This window comes from Emys orbicularis, chromosome 4 (assembly GCF_028017835.1).
Source record: "Emys orbicularis isolate rEmyOrb1 chromosome 4, rEmyOrb1.hap1, whole genome shotgun sequence".
Taxonomy (NCBI): domain Eukaryota; kingdom Metazoa; phylum Chordata; order Testudines; family Emydidae; genus Emys; species Emys orbicularis.
The window spans coordinates 12,809,022-12,831,741 of NC_088686.1; the positions used below are offsets into that span (position 1 = coordinate 12,809,022).

Here is a 22,720-nt window from a genome sequence, read left to right on the forward strand (position 1 = left end):
CTCATCTGCATGGTAACTTTATTTATTTGTATTCTTATGTTAATTAGGTACTCCTATCAATAAACCTCCTGTTCTGGGCTACAAGGATCTTAACCTCTTCAAACTTTTTAGACTGGTGTATCAACAGGGTGGGTGTGACAATGTAAGTGTCAAATTTTTCTTAAGCAAAACATCTATTTGTGCTCTTGAAAATTATGGTTACAGTTCCAGTGTCCCAGTAAATTTCGTTCTTAATTTTCCTGGTTAACAAATAAAACTTACTTTTCCAGATTGACAGCGGTGCTGTATGGAAGCAAATTTATATGGACCTTGGCATTCCTATTTTGAACTCAGCTGCTTCCTACAATGTAAAAACTGCTTATAGAAAGTAAGTTATAGCTTATTAGATGATTGAATGAATGGTTTTATGAATATGGAAAATCTGAAAAGTGGCATGAACACTTTATTTTGATAGCTCAGCAGTTGATATTAGTAGACAAGTAAGTGTTCCACATTCTCTTCTTATGTTGCTACATTAATTTTGCCAGATTTTAAGAAGTTCTTGCAAACAAGGTCCGGAGTTCTGCAGTGAGAGTGGTGCTTAGCATCCTCCACTTCCATTCACTACAAACGGGAGTAGGTGCTGGGCACCATGTAGGGTCTTGCAGTTGCAGTTTCTTAGAATATTGCTTGTTTTAGAGCAGGAAATCTCCATTGTTGGCATGTGGTGTTACTGTTTTGGAATATAGCAATGAAAACTGCTATACAATCAGTTTGCAACTTATGCTTACCAACATGGACAGACTCTGTCCTCAGATGCACACACATTCTACTTCCATTGAGATTTGTGATAGCTGCATGCTATGGGCAGAGCTTTGCATTTATTTGCTCCCGACTTTTAAACTTTCTGTACAATGTAGCTAGAAATAAGTGTGTTGCAGAAGTAATCTTTCAAACATCAGTGCAGAAATTTTGGTTATATCTTTATAGATCTGTAGATGATGGCTTTCAGACACACTTACGTTGTTAGCTACAGTATAAGAGTAGGGGGAGTGGTGGTGACCACTTGAGTTAAGGCTGCATAAGCCTTTTCATTCTAACCCCTGATGATCAGTTGTATTTTCATTTTTGATACTTACACCTTCTGGGCTGAAATGTTTCAGGCTCACTTTCTAAGTAGAGTGGACTTTTTTCTTCTTTTTTTCTCCTGAAAGGTTGAGCAAATATAGTTCAGTGTTTTGAGTAAAAGGAGAAATTGAGCTCTGCATGTGGGAAGCAGGGGGAATGTTTTGCCCAATTCTGAAGAACTTAATTTTTTTTTTGTTTAAGAAAACAATCAGAACAGTTGAGCACTGAGGTTGTGTGATTGGCACCAGTATGAGGAATGGCTTAAATTCAGTATCAGAGGGGTAGCCGTGTTAGTCTGAATCTGTAAAAAGCAACAGAGGGTCCTGTGGCACCTTTAAGACTAACAGAAGTATTGGGAGCATAAGCTTTCGTGGGTAAGAACCTCACTTCTTCATCTGAAGAAGTGAGGTTCTTACCCATGAAGGCTTAAGTTAAGGTTACACATGCAACATTAACTCTCACCGTTGTGCATTTGCAGTACAAAAGTCTTTAATGACATGGTTGCATTTTGTTTCTCAAATACAATATATCATATGTTTTCTAAGCCTTAGATTAATGTGTATTCTCTCTTTTACAGTTGTGTATGCCAGACAGCTCATTAAAGTAATCATTTGAAAAGTACACAGCAAACTATTGCTGATTAAGAAGAAAAGTGAAAATTTGCAGGCATATATTGCCCACCTAAATTTTGCTGCTAAACTAGCTTAGTGGTTAACTACCTCATTCTCTGACTTGAACCTATTGAAAGTTGTGCTTGTTGAATAGCAGGTGACAAAGGGTCTCATCCTACTCATTGAAGTAAATGAAAATGAAAATATTCAGATTGTCTTCAATGGGAGTTGAGCTGGGTACTAATTTAAGATGCATATTTTACAGAGAAAAGTACTTAGCATGCAAAAATTAGTAAAGTTGTGACAGACCATTATGACATTGAAAACGCTCTAACAATATAAGAATGAAAAAAAATATTGCAAGGTGATTCTAAGATTGTAGAAGCAATTGTGTGAGAAACAGTATAGCATGATGTGCTTTTGATGGTCATGAATGCTTAAGCAAATGGGACAGAATAAAAGCTGTGCACGTGCAATGTTAAACTTAGTCACTCAAATATGACTGCTTAATCATGCTACCTCAAAATCTCTTAGCATAGGATTGAGGTTTTTATTGTTTGGTTTGGGGTTTTGGGGGATGTTGTTTTTTTTTTTTTTTCCAGGAGTTAGTGCTCTTCTCTTGCACTTCTGCGAGCAAGAAAATAAAGAATTTTTTTGCAGTTCAGTGAAATGAAAATCAGATATGCATTGGTAAAAATGTAATGAAACTTTGTTTGTTTGCATATATAGGTATCTTTATGGTTTTGAAGAATACTGCCGCTCTGCAAACATTCAGTTCAGGACCATCCATCATAATGAACCAAAAGTGGTAGAAGACATTCAGAAACAAGAAGAACCAATGGAGGAAAGTGTAAAAGAGGAACAAGAAATGCTTCCAGCAGAAGTAAAAAATGAAGCAGAAGAAAATGATTCCAGCAGCGAAAGTGAAAAAGAAGAACTAGAATTAAGATCCCCGAGAGTAAGTAGTCTGATTTGAGGGTGTTTTTTTAATTTATATGCTAAATAGAACTGGGTGTCCTTAATAGTTCACTGATATGAGATTTCTCTAGAGGATTGGCTGTACATGGGAATTGCTATACTTGTACAAACACAAGAGCCACATGCTGGACAACACAGGCTTCCATTCACATATCAAGACAATGTTCCACTGTTTACACTGACTTCCCATTGAATATAGTCCATTTCAAGTTCTCTCTTGATGGTCAAAACCCTCCAGGAGATTGACTAAGCTACCTCAGATCATCTTTAGACAAAGGAAATGCAGTAGATCTAATCTACCTAGGTTTCAGTAATGCATTTGAGAAGATGGGGATAAGGAACTGGTTAAAGGGGAGACTACAATGGGTCATACTGAAAGGTGAACTGTCAGGCTGGAATGTGTTTACTAGTGGAGTTCCTCAGGGATTAGTTTTGGGACCAACCTTATTTAACATTTTTATTACTGACCGTGGCACAAAAAGTAGGAATGTGCTAATAAAATTTGCAGATGATACAAAGTTGGGAGGTATTGCCAATATGGAGAAGGACCAGAATATCATACAAGATGACTGGATGACCTTGAAAACTGGAGTAATAGAGATGGGATGAAATTTAATAGTGCATGATCATGCACTTGGGGACTAACAACAAGAACTTTTGCTACAAGCTGAGTATATATCAGTTGGAAGTGACAGAGGAGGAGAAAGACCTGGGTGCATTGGCTGATCACAGGATGACGATGAGCCACCAATGTGATATGGCCGTGAAAAGGCTAATGCAATCCTAGGATGCATCAGGCGACGTATTTCCAGTAGAGACAGGGAAGTGTTAGTACCATTATACAAGGCACAGGTGAAACCTCATCTGGAATACTGTGTGAAGTTTTGGTCTCCCATGTTTAAGAAAGATGAATTCAAACTGGAACAGGTGCAGAGAAGGGCTACTAGGATATTTGAAGGAATGGAAAACCTACCTTATGAGAGGAGCCTCAAAGAGTTTGGCTTCTTTAGCCTAACCAAAAGAAGGCTGAGGGGAAAATTACTCTCTATTAAAAAAAACATCAGAGGGATAAATGCCAGGGAGGGAGAGAAGTTATTTCAGTTAAGTGCCAATGTGGACACAAGAACAAATGGATATAAACTGACCATCAACAAGTTTAGGCTTGGAATTAGATGAAGTTTTCTAACCATTAGAGGAGTAAAGTTCTGGAGCAGCCTTTCAAGTGGAGTAGTTGGGGCAAAAAAACTAACTGGCTTCAAGACTGAGCTTGATAAGCTTATGGAGGGGATGGCATGATGAGACTGCCTACAATGGCATGTAGCTGGTCTGCAATTGCTAGCAGCAAATATCTCCTCCAATGGCTGGTAGTGGACACTAGCTGGGGAGGGCTCTGAATTACTACAGACAATTCTTTCCCAGTTGTCTGGCTGGTGGGTCTTGCCCTCATGCTCCGGGTCTAACTGATCGCTATATTTGGGGTCAGGAAGGAATTTTCCCCTGGGTCAGATTATCTGAGACTCTGGGGGGTTTTCACCTTCCTCGGCACCGTGGGGCACGGGTCACTTGCAAGTTTAAACTAGTGTAAACAGTGGATTCTCTGTAACTTGAAGTCTTTACATCATGATTTGAGGACTTCAGTAACTCAGCCAAAGGTTAGGGGTCTATTACAGGAGTGGGTGAGTGAGGTTCTGTGCCCTGCAATGTGCAGGAGGTCAGACTAGATGATTGTGATGGTCCCTTCTGACTCAGATTTTGTTTCCCTGCACAACCATGACTTTCATCAACAGCTGTGTTCCACCAGAACCATAAAACTATCACCAAATCGAGTAGACTTGTGAACACAGGAGAATTTTCACAGGAGCTGGACCTAGATTATGTAATTTCCTCCTGCAAGAGTTAAGAATGAGCAGACACCTCACAGCTTTAAGTACCAAATGTAAACCCCATTTCTTTGACCTAGTGTTCTCATGTTATCTCTCTTCTAAAAAATAAATAAAAATCTTCAGCCTTTCAACTCATTCACATATGCAGAGAAGGGAATGGAGGGATAGTGAGTTTTTTGTTTGATGTCTTTATTTTTATTTTTTTATTTTGAGTATTGCTTGAATGCTGTGGTGATGAGGGCCATGTCAGCAGGTACATAGATACATCAGTGACCCGTCTAATTTAGTGTTCAATCAAAAGTAGAATATAAGAAAATATTTAAAAGAATTTTTCCTTCGTTGGAACAAGAAATTAACTGTCTGGGTTATCTAGATTAACTGGCTAGAACTCTGGCTAGTTCTATTAAGGAAGTTACTATGTGTTCATTGATTAAAACTAGCACACTGAAAGGGAAAGAAATGTTACTTCTGACAGTTACCAAAGAACAAAGAATGTTTCCAGTTAAAATATTTAATAATGCACATTTAGTATCTCATATCCTTGTGATGTAAGCTAGCTTCCATATACACCTCTACCTCGATATAATGCTGTCCTCGGGAGACAAAAAATCTTACCGCGTTATATCGAACTTGCTTTGATCCACCGAAGTGTGCAGCCCCGCCCCCCCGGAGCACTGCTTTACCACGTTATATCCGAATTCGTGTTATATCGGGGTAGAGGTGTAACATCAGAAGTTTGTTTCCTATTGAAGTTTTTTGGTGACTAGATCCTGTCAAGGTATTAAATGATTGATAGAAAGGGTCTTATTAAATGAAAATAAAAATACTGTAAGCATATGCTTACTGGAAATGCTACTTAAAATGCGGTAAATATACTGAATCAGTAGTTTAAAATATGTGGTTTCTACAATAGTATAAATATACAATGTTTAGCTTTAGACAAGCACTGAAAATATGAAAAGATAATACAGACCAATCACCTATGATTATCTCTAACTTGATCACCTTCCAGCATGCTGCAAAAGCTATTTTTATTTGACAGGGTGTTGGAGGAAGGTTGTGGGTCAGGAGAGAAGATGGAATGGAAGGGTGTTTTTATGCTGCTTTGACTTATTGGATGGCAAAGTTAACCTGTTAATTCAGCCAACCAGCAGCATTAAATAATATGTAGATAAAGTTATCTGTATGTGACTATGTAATACTTCCAGGTGGTTGCCATTATGTTGCTATAAGTTTAATTATTAGGGCACCTAATGGGTTTTGATTGTTGTTTGAATAATAAATACATTCTAACGAAGGATATATGTTCTGAGTACAAAAATGTGACGCTACCAAAAAGAGCACCTAGGCCGCTTAATAATAAAACAATAAGCCCATAACAGTTAAGACCCCCTTCCCCCAAACTCACCAGCTATCCCCACTGCTGTTCTTTACCCCTTTGGAAATTCCAGTGGTCTTGCAGCATGCTCTGAAGGCAAACAAATCTAGAGAGACAAGGTCGGTGAGGTAATATCTGTTATTGGACCAACTTACATTGATGAGAGAGACAAGCGTTCGAATTTACACACAGCTTTTCATTAGGCCCAGGCCTGAAGTAGAGCTCTGTGTAAGCTCAAAAGCTGGTGTCTCTCACCAATAGAATTTGGTCCAATAACAGATATTACATCACCCACTTTGTCCCTCTAATATCCTGGGACCATCACGTCTATAACAACACTGCATACAAATCTGGGTCCTGTCAGACCAAGGAGAGCAATTTCCAGAATTGAGGATCCCTCGTGGAAAATGCCTTGTGAGCATCTCTGTCCCTTTTAAACCATGGGACTGTCAACTCAAGTAGTTCCACTTACCACAACTGCCATAGTCAGCTAGGGAGGGTGATATTTCATGTGTTCAGGGACTACAGGCCTTGTAGATCTAAACACATTCCTTTAAAATTCACCTGGAAACTAATGAAAAGCTAGAACTCTGATACTGGAATGCCATAATTGTAAACAGAATGCACACAATGTTTTAAATTTATAAATATGTGATAACTCAAATGCAAAACTTCACATTGGCCTCCAATCTGTCTTCTGTACAGGAAAAATAAATATACTGCAGTGCACAGGATGCACTGCATCCTCCTGCCCTGCCCTGAACATGACAATGCTTGTTTAACAGATTGCGTTTCTATCTTAGGGACGGAGGAGACTTGCTCGCGATGCAATAACTACTAAAAAAGAAACTGAAGAGGATAAAATGCAGGACAAATTAAAAGATAGCAACAAAGAAAATAAAGATGTAGAGGAAACACTTGAGAATGCAGAGAAGAAAGAAAATGAGACACCACTCGGGAGAAAGAACACACCAAAGCAAAAAGAAAAGAAAATGAAAAAACAAGAGGAATCTGATAAAGAATCTGATGAAGAGGAAGAGAGAAGGCAAGAGAGGTACATATTAACCTACGTCTGCTCTTTAAAAGAATGCCTGTGTGGTGGTACAGCGGCACTCTGTAGTGCTGAGTACAAGGGAGATTTAGGATTCCATTTCTGGAGATCAGACGTGAATCAAGTCCATGATTTTCACACACACACCCATCACAATTTCCCCCTCCTTGTGCATCTCCAAGACAGCAGAGGCCTGCTGTACCTGAGGGAGGATTTTTCCCTGGAGATGGCAGGTAGTATTTCCACTGTCATCTTCCTCCAAGGGTTCGGTCAGGAAGGGCAGAATTCTAGTTTTGGGGGCCATACAGGAGTTTATCTTGAGAATGCTTCCTTGGAGGTGTATTGAATCAGTGCATCCTTGGATGTTCTAACTCTGTTCTCATCCCAGCCCTACTTCTGGGCTGCTTTAGCCAAGAGTGTCACCACCCCCCTCAGTTGCACACAATATTCACTGCTGTATCACTTCTCTGGATGGACTTCTGTCACTGCGGGCTTGGATTATATTGGTATTTGTGCACAGTAGTACACGCAAGCACTAGCTAGGTGTTGTGCTAGGTGTTGTACAACCATGTAGTGATAGATGGTTTCCCACACTCTGTCTTGTCTATTTATATTCTATGATTTGGGGTAGAAAGTGGATGTAACATACAAGCAAAGTGGCTAATGATGGTTGGCAAATGTCCAACTTGCGCTTGTTTCCATTTTTATTTAAATGTATTTAGAGGGCAGGAGGGGATGAATTAATAAGAGCAAAGGAGAAATGAAGGGGAAGGGGGGGACTAAAAATGAAAAGGGGAGATGGATTGAAGAGGCAGAGAAGGAGAGAGGGCAACATGGAGGGCAAGGAGAGAGTGGCAGGCAACAGAACTATGTGGAAGAATGAGGAGATGTTGGAGTAACGAGCCAAGTGGTAGAAAATAGCAGCCATAGTACAAACTGAGAGGCAGAATTGGTTTAAATCACTGCTGTCCAGGGGTTGTGAAAACAGGCTAGGCCTCTCTCTTCCCACCCTGCTAGTCCTGACTACCCCCTTGCTCCATTCAGGGATTGGGTCTGCTCCTTGTGACCTCATTCTTCCTCTTTTCTATTCCATGGGAAGGGGAGGAGTGCACTTGGGGCACAAGCTGAGAGTGAATCAAGCCTGATGACTTTTTGTTTCAAGCAAGGAGAATGTGTTGGCTGCATCATCTCCATATCATTTCCATATGAGGAGAGATTAATAAAACTGGGACTTTTCAGCTTGGAAAAGAGATGACTATGGGTGGATATGATAGAGGTCTATAAAATCATGACTAGAGTGGAGAAAATAAATAAGGAAGGAAGTATTTCTTCACACAACGCACAATCAGCCTGTGGAACTCTTTGCCAGAGGATGTTGTGAAGGCCTAGACTATATAACAGGGTTCAAAAAAGAACTAGATAAGTTCCTGGAGGATAGGTCAATGGCTATTAACCAGGATTGGCAGGGATGGTGTCAATAGTCTCTGTTTGCCAGAAACTGGGAATGAGTGACGGGATGGATCATTGTTCTCTTCATTCCCTCTGAAGCACCTGGCATTAGCCATTGTTGGAAGACAGGATACTGGGCTAGATGGACCTTTGGTCTGACCCAGCATGGCCATTCTGATGTTCTCATTTTGATGCACTCATGGAAAAACCAGTGACTTCAAAGAAGGCTGTGCCTTCAGTCAAAAGAAAGATCTTGTAGAATAACACAGCAAGCAAAAATTCCATTCAAACATAGATACAGTGTGGGTGTACAGTAGGTTGCATAGGTGTATTACATATATCTACAGTCTCTTAGTCATCTTTCTTATAAGTACTTGATGCCTTGGTTATCGTCTTTCCTTTTAGTGTAAACTGTTATTGCTGCAAAATAGTTCATCTCTGACTATAACCTAACATTTATCTTTTGTAAAAAGCAAGCTGCGCTTTTTCTGTCTATTTTGTCTGCTTGTGGTTCCTTATAGTTCTAGGTTTTGCTTCTATTCCAAATTATTTATTTAAAAGGCACGAAAGTATGTAGATCAGATGAGACATTGGTTTTTGAAAAGACATTTTCAGGCACCTAGTCCTTGTTATGGATCTTTCCTTAAGTTAAATGGTAGATAAAAATTCTTAGCCTCTTTTTTTAAATTATATCATAGATAAAGGCATTTATTGTAACCTTGTGTTCGCCACTATTTGCTTCAGTGGAACTGATTAGATATCCACAAAAGGGCCATTACATTGACAGTGCAAACGTCTCGTATAACTTGAAAGAAAATTGTGGAAGGTGGAAAAATTTAAAATAACACATCAGAAGCAAATATTAAGAATTAAAGTTAGTGTCTCCTTGCTCAGCACATTCTGTTTCACTTGAGCCTCAAAACAGTGAGTTAATGTAATATATTTTCTCCACCTTCTTTCTGTGATCTCCATATGTTTCAGAGGATAAACGTTAAAGCTTTGAGATAGTTATGCACATAATAAATCATGTTAAAATGTGATGTGTGAATAAATCCGATGCATCATTTTTAACACTTCTGATTTATGCAAAACAGAGTGGAGGTGTCTGACTTGAATAAGTTATGACCAGCCCCTTTTTTTATACATTGCACTTCATGAAGCAAGGAACGCCCTACTGCAAACTTTTATCTTCTCCTTCCTCTGATTAGAAAGGGAATACTTAACTATGCTTTGGAAATGTTAGGTCTGATTGTAATTAAATAATCAATGGGCATTATAAATATACCTTGCTACAGGGAGGAAATTGAAAACAAAGGAGAATCAGAAGGGGAGGAAGATGAGGAGGACTCAGAGCCCTGTCTAACGGGAACCAAAGTGAAAGTAAAATATGGACGTGGAAAAACTCAGAAAATTTATGAAGCCAGTATTAAAAGCACAGAAATTGATGATGGAGAGGTTTTATATTTAGTACATTACTATGGCTGGAATGTAAGGTAAGAAGGAGAAATTACTGGTTAACTTCATTTTAGTTTACTAAAATAATTGTTGTATTCAGAGATTTTTTTTTTTTTTTGCTTTTTAAGAGAATGTCATCAAAGGGGGAAGAGTAATGGGTCTCTTGGCCCTGCAGTGAATTAGTATTGCACAATAGGGTCAGATCCTGCTAAAACTTTTTCATGTGAGTACCCTCACTCACATATGAGTAATCCTATTGAAGCCAATGGAATTACGCATGTGTGTAAGTGTTTGCTGGATTTTGGTCTATCTCTGCATAAAACTGTGAGTAGTACTGTTACATTAAATTGGAGTTCTTGTGGGAATAAATCCGATACCTGGTAATAATTGTCACCAGGATCAGACCTTTGGCGAATATAGTGAGCTATGAAAGTGACTTTTAAATTACTCTTGCCTTTTAAGAAAGTGGTGGTGTGCTTCCAGATGTCACCCTGAGTATTAGAAACGGTATTGCGTTTAGTAGTAGGGTAGCTTATACAGTTATTGGTTTATTAAACTCTGAAATTTCAGCAACAAAAAATATGCTGACAGTTGAACACTGACTATAATTAAAGAAGATCTATGTTTTAAGAAATTCATGGTGGGAGCGAGTGGGGAAAGCTGAACTGTAAGGAGGTGCAGAAAAAAATCCACTGAACACTTACATTGTATTCCAAAAGAGTGCATTCCTTATATTTAATACCTGTTGTGTAATGGCATTTCTTTATTTTTATAAACAATGTGACTGTGCTAATGCCACAAAACTCAAATATATTTTAAAATGTGTTTTCCTTGTACATTAAAATTTGAGACTTGCCACCTCATTGAATTCCTGAGAAATCTAAACAGACTTCCTTGAATGACATTGACATCACGTAGGTTTGAAAGAAACCTTTTTTCCAAACTTCTATTCACATCCCCTCTTCTATATTAATAATATTAATAATAATAATAACGCAGGAGAGTTTCAAAGGCACAAATGGCAGATAAGCACCTAACTCCATTTATGCCTTTGACAGTCTCCCCTAATGCTTAGTGTCTTTTGCCAGACGATTTGAAAACTCTTTAAAAACACAGGTAAGTATGATTATTTTATAACAGTGTTATAGATGGGGAAACTGAGGCGTGGAGAGATTAAAACTGAATTTTCTAAGGTCACATGAAGTTGATGGAAGAGTCTGTAATTGACCCCAGGTCACCTGACTTCCAGTGCTTTGCTGGCAGGAGACCAGGAAGGTCTGCACCTTCAGATTTCCTCAGGATCTTAGGAAGGTAATTGCAATAAAACATAGCACTAAATACGTTTTAAAACATCAGATACTTGATATGTTGCTAAAAGGGGGTTGGGGATCTATTTTGAATTGTTATTAAGGTCTTTGCAATTCAGCTTTGAACCATCAAATTACAATAAAACAGTTTTTAACGGGAGTAGTAACAGTGTGCTGTGTTTTGCCTTTAGATACGATGAATGGGTGAAAGCTGATCGGATTATCTGGCCTTTGGACAAAGGAGGACCAAAGAGAAAACAAAAGAAAAAAGCAAAAGTAATATTTGTAGATCAGTAAACTTCTTGTAATAGTTTGTAAGAGCTTAATGGATCTCTCTGCTCCTAAGAATAAGAATTTATTTAGCTGTTCACTCCCTAGCCCCTCCCCTTAATGTGTAGCCCAAAAAGGGTGATGTTTTGACTATAAGCAGTGATGTACATTCATAGAATGCCCAATTTTGTGTCTTCAGAGTAAAGAAGACCAGGAAAAGGATGAAAAGAAGGATGAGGAAAAACAGAAATCAAAACGTGGCCGCCCCCCTCTGAAATCTACTCTTCTGTCAAACATGTCTTGCAGTTTATCCAAAACACCTAATAGTGAAGGTAAAGCAGGAGCCAGAAGTACACGGAGCAATATGTCAGATTGCTCGTCATTACCAAATGGAACAGAAGGTACACCTGATGCAGTCATGTGAGACACTTAGGTGCTCATACATAGGAGAAATGTATGTAAATACTAATAATGTAACCCCACGCGTTCGTATGAAACGCTTAATAAACATATTGCTGTATTTTAAGTCAACAGTTTTGAAGCCCTGTGCATTCAGTCAGTCAGTTTTACTAGCTATCTAACAGATTTTATTCTGTATCAATTAATTAGTTTTGATTTTGATTTTTAGGAACACCTCGCAGGCAGACGAGACGTAGCTCAGGAATGTTTGATTCTGATAGAGGATCAAACGGTGAGTGATCTCTGTCCCGTGTTTTGATTTTCATTCCTTTTGGAAAAAGCGATGAAAAACCCCCTTTTTTCTTTGCGAATTTTAATGCTGTTGAAAGAACTAAATTGACACCAGTGGAGGGGGAAAAAATCTCTCTTTCCTCCCCAAGCAGTTAGGGAAGGGGCAGCTACCCCATGTTCTAGCATCAGTCTGCTTCAGTCCAAATCCAGAGATAAAATTGTGGCCATTCCTATGGTCACTCAATCTTCCAATCTCACAGCTCATGCATCCAGCAGGGAGGCTAGTTGAGTACAAATGGTGGCAGTGTTGTTTGATAAGAACCCTTGTCTAGTAGGAACTGAATTGAAGCCACCAACTCATTTCATATAGGATCTGCACAACTATCAGGCACCATAGTATTACTTGCTATCTATATGGCTTCTGATTGAAACCACTGATTTGGCAATGAAATGGCTGTAACCCCATTACCAGTCTTCTGAGCCATCCATTCCTTTTTGAGGTGAGGGGACTGGGAAGATTCAAGCTATAAGGAGACTTGTAAAACTATCCTGTCCTCCTGAACTGTGATTTATGTATGGCTTTTTGATTTCTAACCTCCACCACCAAAAAAAAAAAAAAAAAATGATCACAAAAAAAGAGTGTTTACACTAGTGCTACCATACTTCCATAGAGATCTAAAGTAACACTCAGAAAAACTGTAGCAAAAATAGGTTGAATAATGCAACACATTTGGATTTTTTTTTATTTTTTTAGTTGATGCAAAACCAAAACTCTTGATTTTTTTTTTAATTTTTTTTTTCATAAAGTGATTTTGGACACTGTATCTGTGTGGGTTATTGAATAGTATCTGCATAGCTAATATGAAAAGTTGTGCTTTAACAATGACCTGATGTGTTGTTTTTTAATCTTATTTTCTTGCAGATTCTGGTTCATCTGACAGTGAAGCTGATGAGACTTCTGAAAAGAGTATGAATGAAGAATTTTCTGCAGAAATTTCAGATATGGAAAAAAATGAAAAACTAATTGATGAGAAACCTGATGAAGAAAACCCAAAGATCCCACATGTATTGATGAAAGAAAATGACAGGACTCAAGTGCAGCCTCTAGAAACTTTGAAACTGGAAGTTGAAGAAAGTGAACAAATAGTTCAGATTTTTGGAAACAAAGCTGAACAAGTGGAAGACATTAAAAAAGAGACTGAAAAATCACCTAAGGGGAAGGGAAGAAGAAGCAAGACAAGAGATCCCTCTTTAGAGAATATAAAGGTTTTGCCAGAAAGCCAGGAAGAGGAAACAAATGAAACCCTCATAGAATCTGAAAGGTCAGAAATTTCTTCCTTAGACAGTAAAGAGTTTTCCACCACTACTGAAAATGAAACAGACCCTTGTACAAAAGATAAGAAGCTTTTGAAAAGGAAAACGTTGGAACAGACATCGCCTGAGAAAAAGGTACGACGAGAGTGTGAGATGGAAGTGCCAAATATTGTGTCTGAGGAGAGGACCAATGAATGTATTGGAATGGAGGAATGTAAAGACTTCCATGATGAAGAGTCACTCAGAACTGAAAATGAGGAAATGCCGTCTTTAGTAGCAGAGTCAGATCAACATGTTCAAGAGCTGACGAATGAAAACTTTGAATGTATGTCTGAGGAAAATGAGCATATTCCATTAAAAGATGAGGATGACACTATGCCTCAGATTGGACCTGAAACTCTACTTTGCCATGAAGTGGACTTGGATGACTTTGATGAAAAGGAAAAGAGCAGTAGTGAGGATGCAGTAACAGAAAAGCCAGACCCCAACACTTTGACCTCAAATCCATCTGCCTTAACCCCTGCAGTCCAGCCTAACTTCTCTGTGGCCTCGCCCCTTGCTCTTAGTCAGGATGAATCTCGCAGTATAAAAAGTGAAAGCGATGTAACGATTGAAGTGGACAGTGTGGCAGAAGAATCTCAAGAGGGTCTCTGTGAAAGCGAGTCTGCTAATGGATTTGAAGCCAGTACCACTTCAAGCAATTGTAGTATAGCAGTACAAGACAGAGAAACTGGAGAGAAGGGTATGTGTTTCCCATGTGAAAAGCCAATCTCTATTTTGACAATCCCTGAAACCATTGTAAATCCTGTATTGCTTTGCTAAGGACTATTGACTCAAAAGTGGCATTTGGCTTCCTCTAATACTAGTTTTCAGTTCAATCTATTTGTTTTAAAAGGGGTATATTGAAGGCAGAAATATTTGAGGCACATTTTTTCTTTTCCTTCAGGTCAAAAAAGGCCAAGCGATGGCAATAGTGGGACACTGGCAAAGAAACAAAAGCGTACTCCAAAGCGATCAAGTGCTGTAGCCAAAAATGAAAAGAATGGAACAGGTACATTTGGAAGTGAATGTTTGTGTTGTATCATAACAAGTGTGTAGTAATCCATCCTTCTGATATTTATCACCATTGTACATGTGTAAGGGTTTCCTTGCCAGGGCCTTTAATTAGTGTTGACTGGACCACTGACTATATATCTTGTAGAATATACCAGCTATTCAGTAACCACAATATCTGGCAGTCTCATGACTGGTATCTTCATCATTTTCATTAGCAACTATCTTTACAAGGCAGCTGTATGTGAGAAGATACCAAATATTTTACAGTTATCCTGGTTATATGTGTTCAGCTCAATTGTCATTTTTGTCCCTATGCTTGCTGAATAGTAGCACTTCCTTGAAAAGTCATGTCCAAGTGCTTCTAAGGTGAGAAAGATACATTAATTATAACTTACAAGAAAAAATACATAGAGTGAAATGAGGTAAGTACGACACCTTTTAGAGACAGGACTTTTATGTGTGGTTGACGTGATCAGATATGTAACCTTTTAAAATCAGCTGCAGAAAGTTTGAATTTAGTCTTCTATACCCCCTTATAAGTAATGATGACCTTAGATAGCTAAAGGATTTGAATCAAATAGGTCAATAGAGTCAATGCCAACAATGGCATTGTTAAGATTTATGTCAAATAAATATTTTGGGTTCCCACAGTAACTGCAACAAATATTGTTCATAGGCTGTTAAATTATGCCTAATATGTGCAGAGTGAAGATTTCGGTGGGAACTGTAACTTAAAATTTCCTGAAATGTGAACCTTTATTTTGGCACTATTGTAAGAAGTTTTAAATTGTTTTTGTTTTTACAAAATAAATCTAACTATACACTGAAGTACAAGATCACACTGCATGTCTATGTGAATATGGTACAGTAGAACCTCAGTTAGGAACATCTCAGGAATGGAGGTTGTTCATAACTCTGAAATGTTCGTAACTGAAAAAATGTTATGATTATTCTTTTAGAAGTTTACAACTGAACATTGATTTAATAAGCTTTGAAATTTTACTATGAAGAAGAAAAATGCTGCTTTTAACCGTCTTAATTTAAATGAAACAAGCACAGAAACAGTTTCCTTACCTTGTCAAATCTTATTTTTAAACATTCCTTTTATTGTTTTAGTAGTTTACATTTAACACAGTATTGTACGCTATTGGCTTTTTTTGTCTCTGCTGCTGCTTGATTGTGTACTTCCAGTTCCAAATGACGTGTGTGGTTGACTGATCAGTTCGTAACTCTGGTGTTTGTAACTCTGAGGTTCTTCTGTATCAGAGATGCATACTCTACTGAAATGATCATACATTGTTCACATCTATAGGTAATTCGTGCATTTGCACTCTGAAAAGTGACTCTAGGGCCTCGTCTACACTGAAATAACTAAATGTGTTTTTAAGTCACACCTGCTTTTTTGACAGCAAACACACTTATTTTGGAATAAATGTCTGTATTATTTTTGTAGGTAAAAAATCTACTTTGGCAGGGGCTGACTCAGTCCCTAACTGCTCCCACCATTGGGGTTAGAGGGAGCACTGGTGCACCTGAAGAGTCAGCTCATAATGTACCTAACAAAATTAGAAAATTTTAAATGGGTTTGTCAGTAATCTGAAACAATTTGGAATCCACAAAGGGAGCAGGGTCTTTTGAGTAAGGAAACACAATATTCCCTTTCACTTTTCTGACCATAACCACAGTTTATGTAACCTAGATTGTAGGGTTAGAAGAATACCAAAATTATAGGTCTGTCTTCTAATCAAAATTAATTTGTGTTATTACAGGACAAAGCAGTGATAGTGAAGATCTTCCTGTCATGGACAGTTCAAGTAAATGTACTCCAGTAAAACACATAAATGTGTCCAAACCACAGAAGCTTGCGCGATCCCCGGCAAGAGTAATTTCCCCTCACATCAAAGATGGAGAAAAGGATAAACAGAGAGAGAAACATCACCACAGTGCTTCCCCAAGAGTGTATAAATGGAGTTTCCAACTCAGTAAGAATTTTTTAAAGTGTGTTAAATACTTAAATCAGAGTTCAAAATTATATTAGTACAATATCCAGAACTTGCTATGTTCAGTTCCAAAAAGGCACTTGGCATGAATGCTCATTATCATTGTAAAGCCAGGTTTATTGGTATTTATTTATTTCTGTGCTTCACTTTCATACTATAAAAATCCTTTTAAAAATGGTATTTAAATTATCATCTTACTTCCCCCATTTAATTTCCAGCATACGTTTAGCAGTTTATTACTTCAAGAATATCTAGACTGTGAAACTAGTATTTTATATAATTTGAAAATATCTGGAATCTGAGTTTTCAGATGGCATAATCCAGACATTCATCTCTAATTCTGGGCTTATGGGCTGCAAAAATTCAGGTTGGGATTGAAGAATTGAGTTGGAAGAGCAAGATGACTAACAAAATTATTGTGTAGGGGGAGGACGGAGGAGTTCTTTTGTTTCGTTTTTTGTTTTTAAGTTCCAAGATATTGTAACCTAAAACTCTGGGGATCTGAGACAAATATTTTAGAACCAATAATCTTTTCCCCCACAACCATTAGTGGAGGACTAATGATTATTCAAGGGAAAAAATTGTTGATCCATGTAAATACAGTATAATATATAAGTATATCATAGCTGTCTGTTCTTCTTCGAGTGATTGCTCATGTGCATTCCACAATAGGTGTGCATGCTCGCCACGTGCACCAGTACCGGAAGTTTTTCCCTTAGCAGTACTCGTAGGGGAACACCCCTAGTAACCCCTGGAGTGGCGCTGCGATGGCACGGTATAAGGGGCGCTGCGCTCTCCCCCCACCCTCAGTTCCTTCTTGCCGCCAGTGAAGGTGCTTCAGAACTGCTCTGCTCCAGCTCTACTGTAGCTTTCCCTCTTTGGACTTTGTTAGTTTGTAGTTAGTTTAAAAAAAAAAAAAAAAGTTTTAGTTAGAACTAGTTAGGAGGGCCCGGGCTTTAAGTTGTGCGACACTTGCAAACGGCCTATGCCCATCAGTGATCCGCACGTGGACTTTTCCCACTGTCTGGGGGAAACCCATCTTAGCGACCGCTGCAAAATTTTCAGATCCTTCAAACCTTGGACCAAGAAGGAGCTGGACATACGGCTCCGAGCCATTTTGATGGAGTCGGCCCTAACTCCGACACCGCTGCACCATTCCGAGTCGGCACCAAGCACTGCAGCATCGGTGCGCGGTGACTCATCGATGCCCTCCACCAGTCAGCACAGCTCTCCATCCACGAGACAGTCTAAAAAGGCGAAGAAGAGGTCTTCTCCGCGAAGGCACCGGAGCAAGGCTGTGGGAGAGACTAGACCCGCGTTGGGCAGTTCTTGGTCCCCATCGCCTCCGACTCAAGTCGAGTGGAGCAGCCCGGCCCACTCCGAGCCGACCTCCCCGGACGCCAGTGGCCGCATTTGGGTGCCCTCCACACGGGAGGCCCTGCAGGCGGCTCGAGACCTTATGTCTCTACCAGTACCGGCCATACTGCTGTCAACAGCTCCCCGATTCAGAGGCAAGCTGCCACTCAGACACCTGCAGTTACCGCCTGGACGGTACCACTCATGGTCGAGGGAAGGTTCACGATGCCGTTCTCCGCACAGCTAGCGCCCTGTGTGCAGCGCGCGCCGGTCCTCGTCAACCCCCACCAGGTTGTCTGGCTGGGTGCTGAGCCGCAGGGTTTCCAGGCATCGCTCCACCTCGGGGGAATGTAGACCTCGTGATGAGAGCATGCCCCGCCAAGACCGAGACAGACGGCACCGGAGATCATTATCTCCGAGAAGCTATCGTAGCCCCTCGCGGTATGGATGTTGATGCCGCTCCCACTCTTCGTTCCATTCGAGGTCCCCGCCACAGCGCCGCTCCCACAGCCCCATGCATCGATCGCCAGCACCCCGCCATCACGGATCCATCCATTGGAGCTGGTCGCAGAGCAGCCGCTATAGATGGTACTCTCGTTCCTCCACACCGGGATCACGGTCTCATGTTCGGCACCATTCCCGATGTCGTCACTCATCCCCGTCCCTGGATAGCGGTCGATCGTATGCCAGCCCGGCCTCCCTTCGAAGTCGACACTTGGTGGGCCAGGCGGGGCAGTCCGCTCCAACGGTGCCACAGCAGGTGCAGTGCGATGGTACCATTGGGCCCCGATGCAGCTCCGGGTGGTGGCTCGCTCGGTGACCAGCGCCTCGGAAAGACCACCGGCCTTCCTCTCTCAGCCTTCCAGGAAAGGGTCAGCGGATCGCTCGTCCTCAGTCCCGCACTCAGAAGGGGAACCTGTGGCACCAGTGGGGACGTAGAGCACTGCACCACCATCCTCATCCTCCCCCGATGAGGCAATCATGGCCCCTCCTCTTCCAATCCTACAGGAGGACATGAAAGCCCACCAGGAACTGTTGAAAAGAGTGGCATCAAGCCTTAACCTACAAGCTGAGGAGGTGGAGGAACCCTCGGACTCCCTCTTCAATGTCCTCTCAGCTTTGGCATTGGGCAGGGTGGCAAAGATCTCAAACGCCCTGTGGCAAACCCTGGCCTCCTTGCCCCCCATCTCTAAGAGGGCAGAATGGAAGTATTTTGTGCCCGCCAAGGGGCACAAATATCTGTATACCCACCCCACCCCAACTCTCTAGTGTAGTGTAGGCGGTCAACCATAGGGAGCGTCAAGGTCAACCCGCTCCTACTCCTAAAAGTAAGGACTCGAGGAGACTAGATCTATTTGGTAGAAAGATTTATTCGTCCTCGAGCTTCCAACTGAGGATGGCAAGCCACCAAGCCCTGCTGGGCAGATACAACTTCAATTTGTGGGGCTCAGTGCCCAAATCTGTGGACTCCCTCCAGGAGCATGATAAAAAGGAGCTTAAGTCTCTGGTGGAGGAGGGTACAGCGGACGCTGCGGATACGGCTGCACGGTCTATGTCCTCCGCGGTGTCCATGAAGAGAGCGTCGGGGCTCCTGCTGTCTGGATTGTCCAGCGAGGCACAGAACTCCTTGCAGGACCTTCCGTTCGATGGCAAGGCCCTGTTTGCGGAACAAACCGACGAGAAGTTACACGGTCTGAAGGACTCCTGCACGACATTAAAGACCCTCGGCCTCTATGTCCCGGCCCCGGCCAGGACCAAGTTCAAACCACAGCAGACTCCCAGTCAGGCCACCCACTCCAGATACGAGCCCCCTTATAAAAAATCAAGGGACTATAAAAAGTGCCCGCAAAGGCAATCCCGGCCTGGGCCCTCTAAGGGGAAGCAGGCAGGTAAGCGCCAGTTTTGATGGGACGCCCGGGGACGACTTAACAGTTTGTATCAAGGATCCACCCGATCTTCCCTTCTCCAACCACCTATGTATTTTCCTCCCGGAGTGGTCATGGCTGACCTCAGACTGATGGGTCCTCAACACCGTCTCCCGGGGCTATACCCTCCAGTTTCTTTCTACCCCACCCATCCTCGCTCCCCATCCCTCTTCCGGGTCCCCTCTCATGAGAGCTTACTTGAGCAGGAGGTGAGACGGCTTCTTTGCTTAGGAGCGGTGGAGGTGGTGCCGGCGGAGTTCAGATACAAGGGGTACGACTCCCGCTATTTCCTTATCCCGAAGGCCAAAGGGGGGCTCAGGCCCATCCTGGATCTGCAAGGCCTGAACCAGTACATGGTAAAGCTCAAGTTTTGCATGGTCTCTCTGGCCTCCATCATTCCCTCCCTGGATCCCGGAGACTGGTACGCCGCCCTCGATCTACAGGATGCGTACTTCTGCATTCATATATTTGAGGGCCACAGGCATTTCCTCCGCTTCATGGTAGGGCAGGAGCACTACCAGTTCACTGTCCTCCCGTTTGGTCTATCAACAGCTCCCAGAGTCTTCACAAAGTGTATGTCTGTGGTAGCGGTCTACCTCTGGTGTCGGGAGGGTCCAGATCTTCCCTACCTCGACGACTCGCTGGTCAAAGGCAGATCCAGGTCACAGGTACAGGATCACGTAACACTCCTCCTGTCCACATGCACCGCACTGGGGCTGCTGGTAAACAACACGAAGTCCACATTGGTACCGGTGCAACGCAGAGAGTTGATTGGGACGATTCTGGATGCGACATTGGCCAGAGCCTCCCTCCCACTGGACAGATTCTAAACCCTAAGGGAGCTCATCGGCGTGGTCACAAGGTTCTCCATGACGACCACCAGAGCGTGCCTCCAACTCCTGGATCATATTTCGGCATGCATGTACGTGGTTCATCACACCAGGCTCAGGATGCGGCCCCTTCAGCTCTGGTTGGCCTCGGTATTCTCCCAGTCCAGAGACAGGATGGACAAAGTAGAACCTGTGTTAGCCTCCTTACGCTGGTGGTCCTCCCCGGGGAACATGCTCCAAGGAGTCCAATTCAGGGGCCGGTCCCTGACTGTGGAGGTGGTGTCCGATGCGTCGGACCTGGGATGGGGAGCCCATGTGGAAAACCTCCAGACCTAAGATCTGTGGTCCGCGCAGGACCTAGCCCTGCACATAAATGTCAAGGAGCTCAGAGCAGGCCATCTAGCCTGCGTGGCCTTTTGCTCATGCCTAGCGGGCAGAGTGGTCAGGGTTCTCACAGACAACATGGCCTCGATGTTCTACATCAACAGGCAAGGCTTCTGCATAGCCCACGATATTTCCTTGGATATTTCCTTGGAAGCCCACCACTTACTGGGCGTCCAAAACTCTCGGGCGGATTGGCTGAGCCGGGACTTCTCCTCTCAGCACGAATGGTTGCTGCACCCAGAGGTGGTGCACAGGATTTTCCAAACATGGAGCACTCCCCAAGTGGACCTGTTCGCGACCCGGCAGAACCGCCGGTGTCCCCGCTTCTCCTCCAGGGGAGGGTTGGGCATGGGCGCGATCTCCGACGCCTTCCTTCTGCCCTGGTCGGGTCAGCTCTTCTATGCCTTTCCACTGATCGGCAAGGTCTTGGAAAAGATAAAGACGGACAGGGCCCGTGTCCTTCTGATTGCCCCGGCATGGCCCAGGCAGCATTGGTACGGGACTCTCATGAGCTTGGCATTCCCCCCGTCGTGGCCATTGCCAACCCGCCTGGACCTGCTCTCCCAGGACCAAGGTCGCCTTCTCCACCCCAACCTAGCAGCCCTCCACCTCACAGCGTGGCTGTTCAACGTTTAGGCCGGGAAGAAAGGACTTGCTCGGAAGGGGTTTAGCGCATCCTCCTGGAGAGCAGGATGCCCTCCAAGCGTCAGGCCTACCTGGCGAAATGGTCTCGGTTTTCCCGGTGGGCCGCTGATCGGGCATCTCGCCAGTGGCTGCTCCGATCCAGCTTATACTAGACTACCTCCTTCACCTTAGAACTCAGGGCCTAGCGCCCTCGTCCATCAAGGTGCACCTGGCAGCCATATTGGCCTTCCACCCGCGAGTGCAGGGCCACACGATATTTTCTCATGCCATGACCGGTCGATTCCTTAAGGGTTTGGATCGCCTCTTTCCATATGTTAAACCCCCAGTCCACCAGTGGGACCTGAACTTAGTGCTGGCCAGGCTAACTGGACCTCCATTTGAGCCGCTTGCTACATGCTCTTGGTCACACCTCTCATGGAAAGTAGCCTTTCTGGTGGCGATCACGTCCGCTAGATGGTTCTTGGAGCTCCGAGCCCTGACCTCTGAACCCCCGTACACGGTGTTCCATAAGGATAAGGTCCAGCTCCGTCCACACCCTTCGTTCCTCCCTAAGGCGGTCTCCACCTATCATGTGGGCCAAGACATTTTCCTGCTGGTGCTCTCTCCAAAACACCATGTGTCCAGTGAGGAGCGCTGCCTTCACATGCTGGATGTGAGACGGGCTCTGGGTTTTTACCTGGAATGTACAATACCATTCAGGAAGTCTTCACAACTATTCATCACCATGGCCGAATGCATGAAAGGTCGGCCCATCTCCACTCAGCGGCTCTCCAACTGGATCACTTCGTGTATCCGTACTTGTTACGACCTGGCAGGAGTTCCCCCGACACCAATTGTGAGGGCCCATGTCCCTATTCAGGACATCTGTAGGGCTGCCACGTAGTCATCGGTCCACATGTTCACCTTGCATTATGCTATAGTCTCCCAAACCAGGGAGGACGCCAGGTTCGGCAGGGCAGTGCTCCGCCCAGAGTGTCTGTGAACTTCTACCCATCTCCAACAGATATAGCTTGGAATCACCTACTGTGGAA

The 22,720-nt window shown here is 42.7% G+C and overlaps 1 protein-coding gene across 1 annotated transcript in view; it reads left to right on the top strand.

Moving 5' to 3' along the window:
- The window catches only part of ARID4A (AT-rich interaction domain 4A), a 66,241-nt gene that overhangs the window by 39,647 nt on the left and 3,874 nt on the right, over window positions 1-22,720 (top strand). Inside the window, exons 13-23 of the mRNA XM_065402696.1 lie at window positions 48-142; window positions 270-367; window positions 2,448-2,676; window positions 6,761-7,011; window positions 9,753-9,950; window positions 11,411-11,495; window positions 11,689-11,890; window positions 12,118-12,180; window positions 13,102-14,235; window positions 14,440-14,544; window positions 16,319-16,531. Of these exons, the coding sequence (XP_065258768.1) occupies window positions 48-142; window positions 270-367; window positions 2,448-2,676; window positions 6,761-7,011; window positions 9,753-9,950; window positions 11,411-11,495; window positions 11,689-11,890; window positions 12,118-12,180; window positions 13,102-14,235; window positions 14,440-14,544; window positions 16,319-16,531 (2,673 nt within the window). The remainder of the gene's footprint in view (window positions 1-47; window positions 143-269; window positions 368-2,447; window positions 2,677-6,760; window positions 7,012-9,752; window positions 9,951-11,410; window positions 11,496-11,688; window positions 11,891-12,117; window positions 12,181-13,101; window positions 14,236-14,439; window positions 14,545-16,318; window positions 16,532-22,720) is intronic.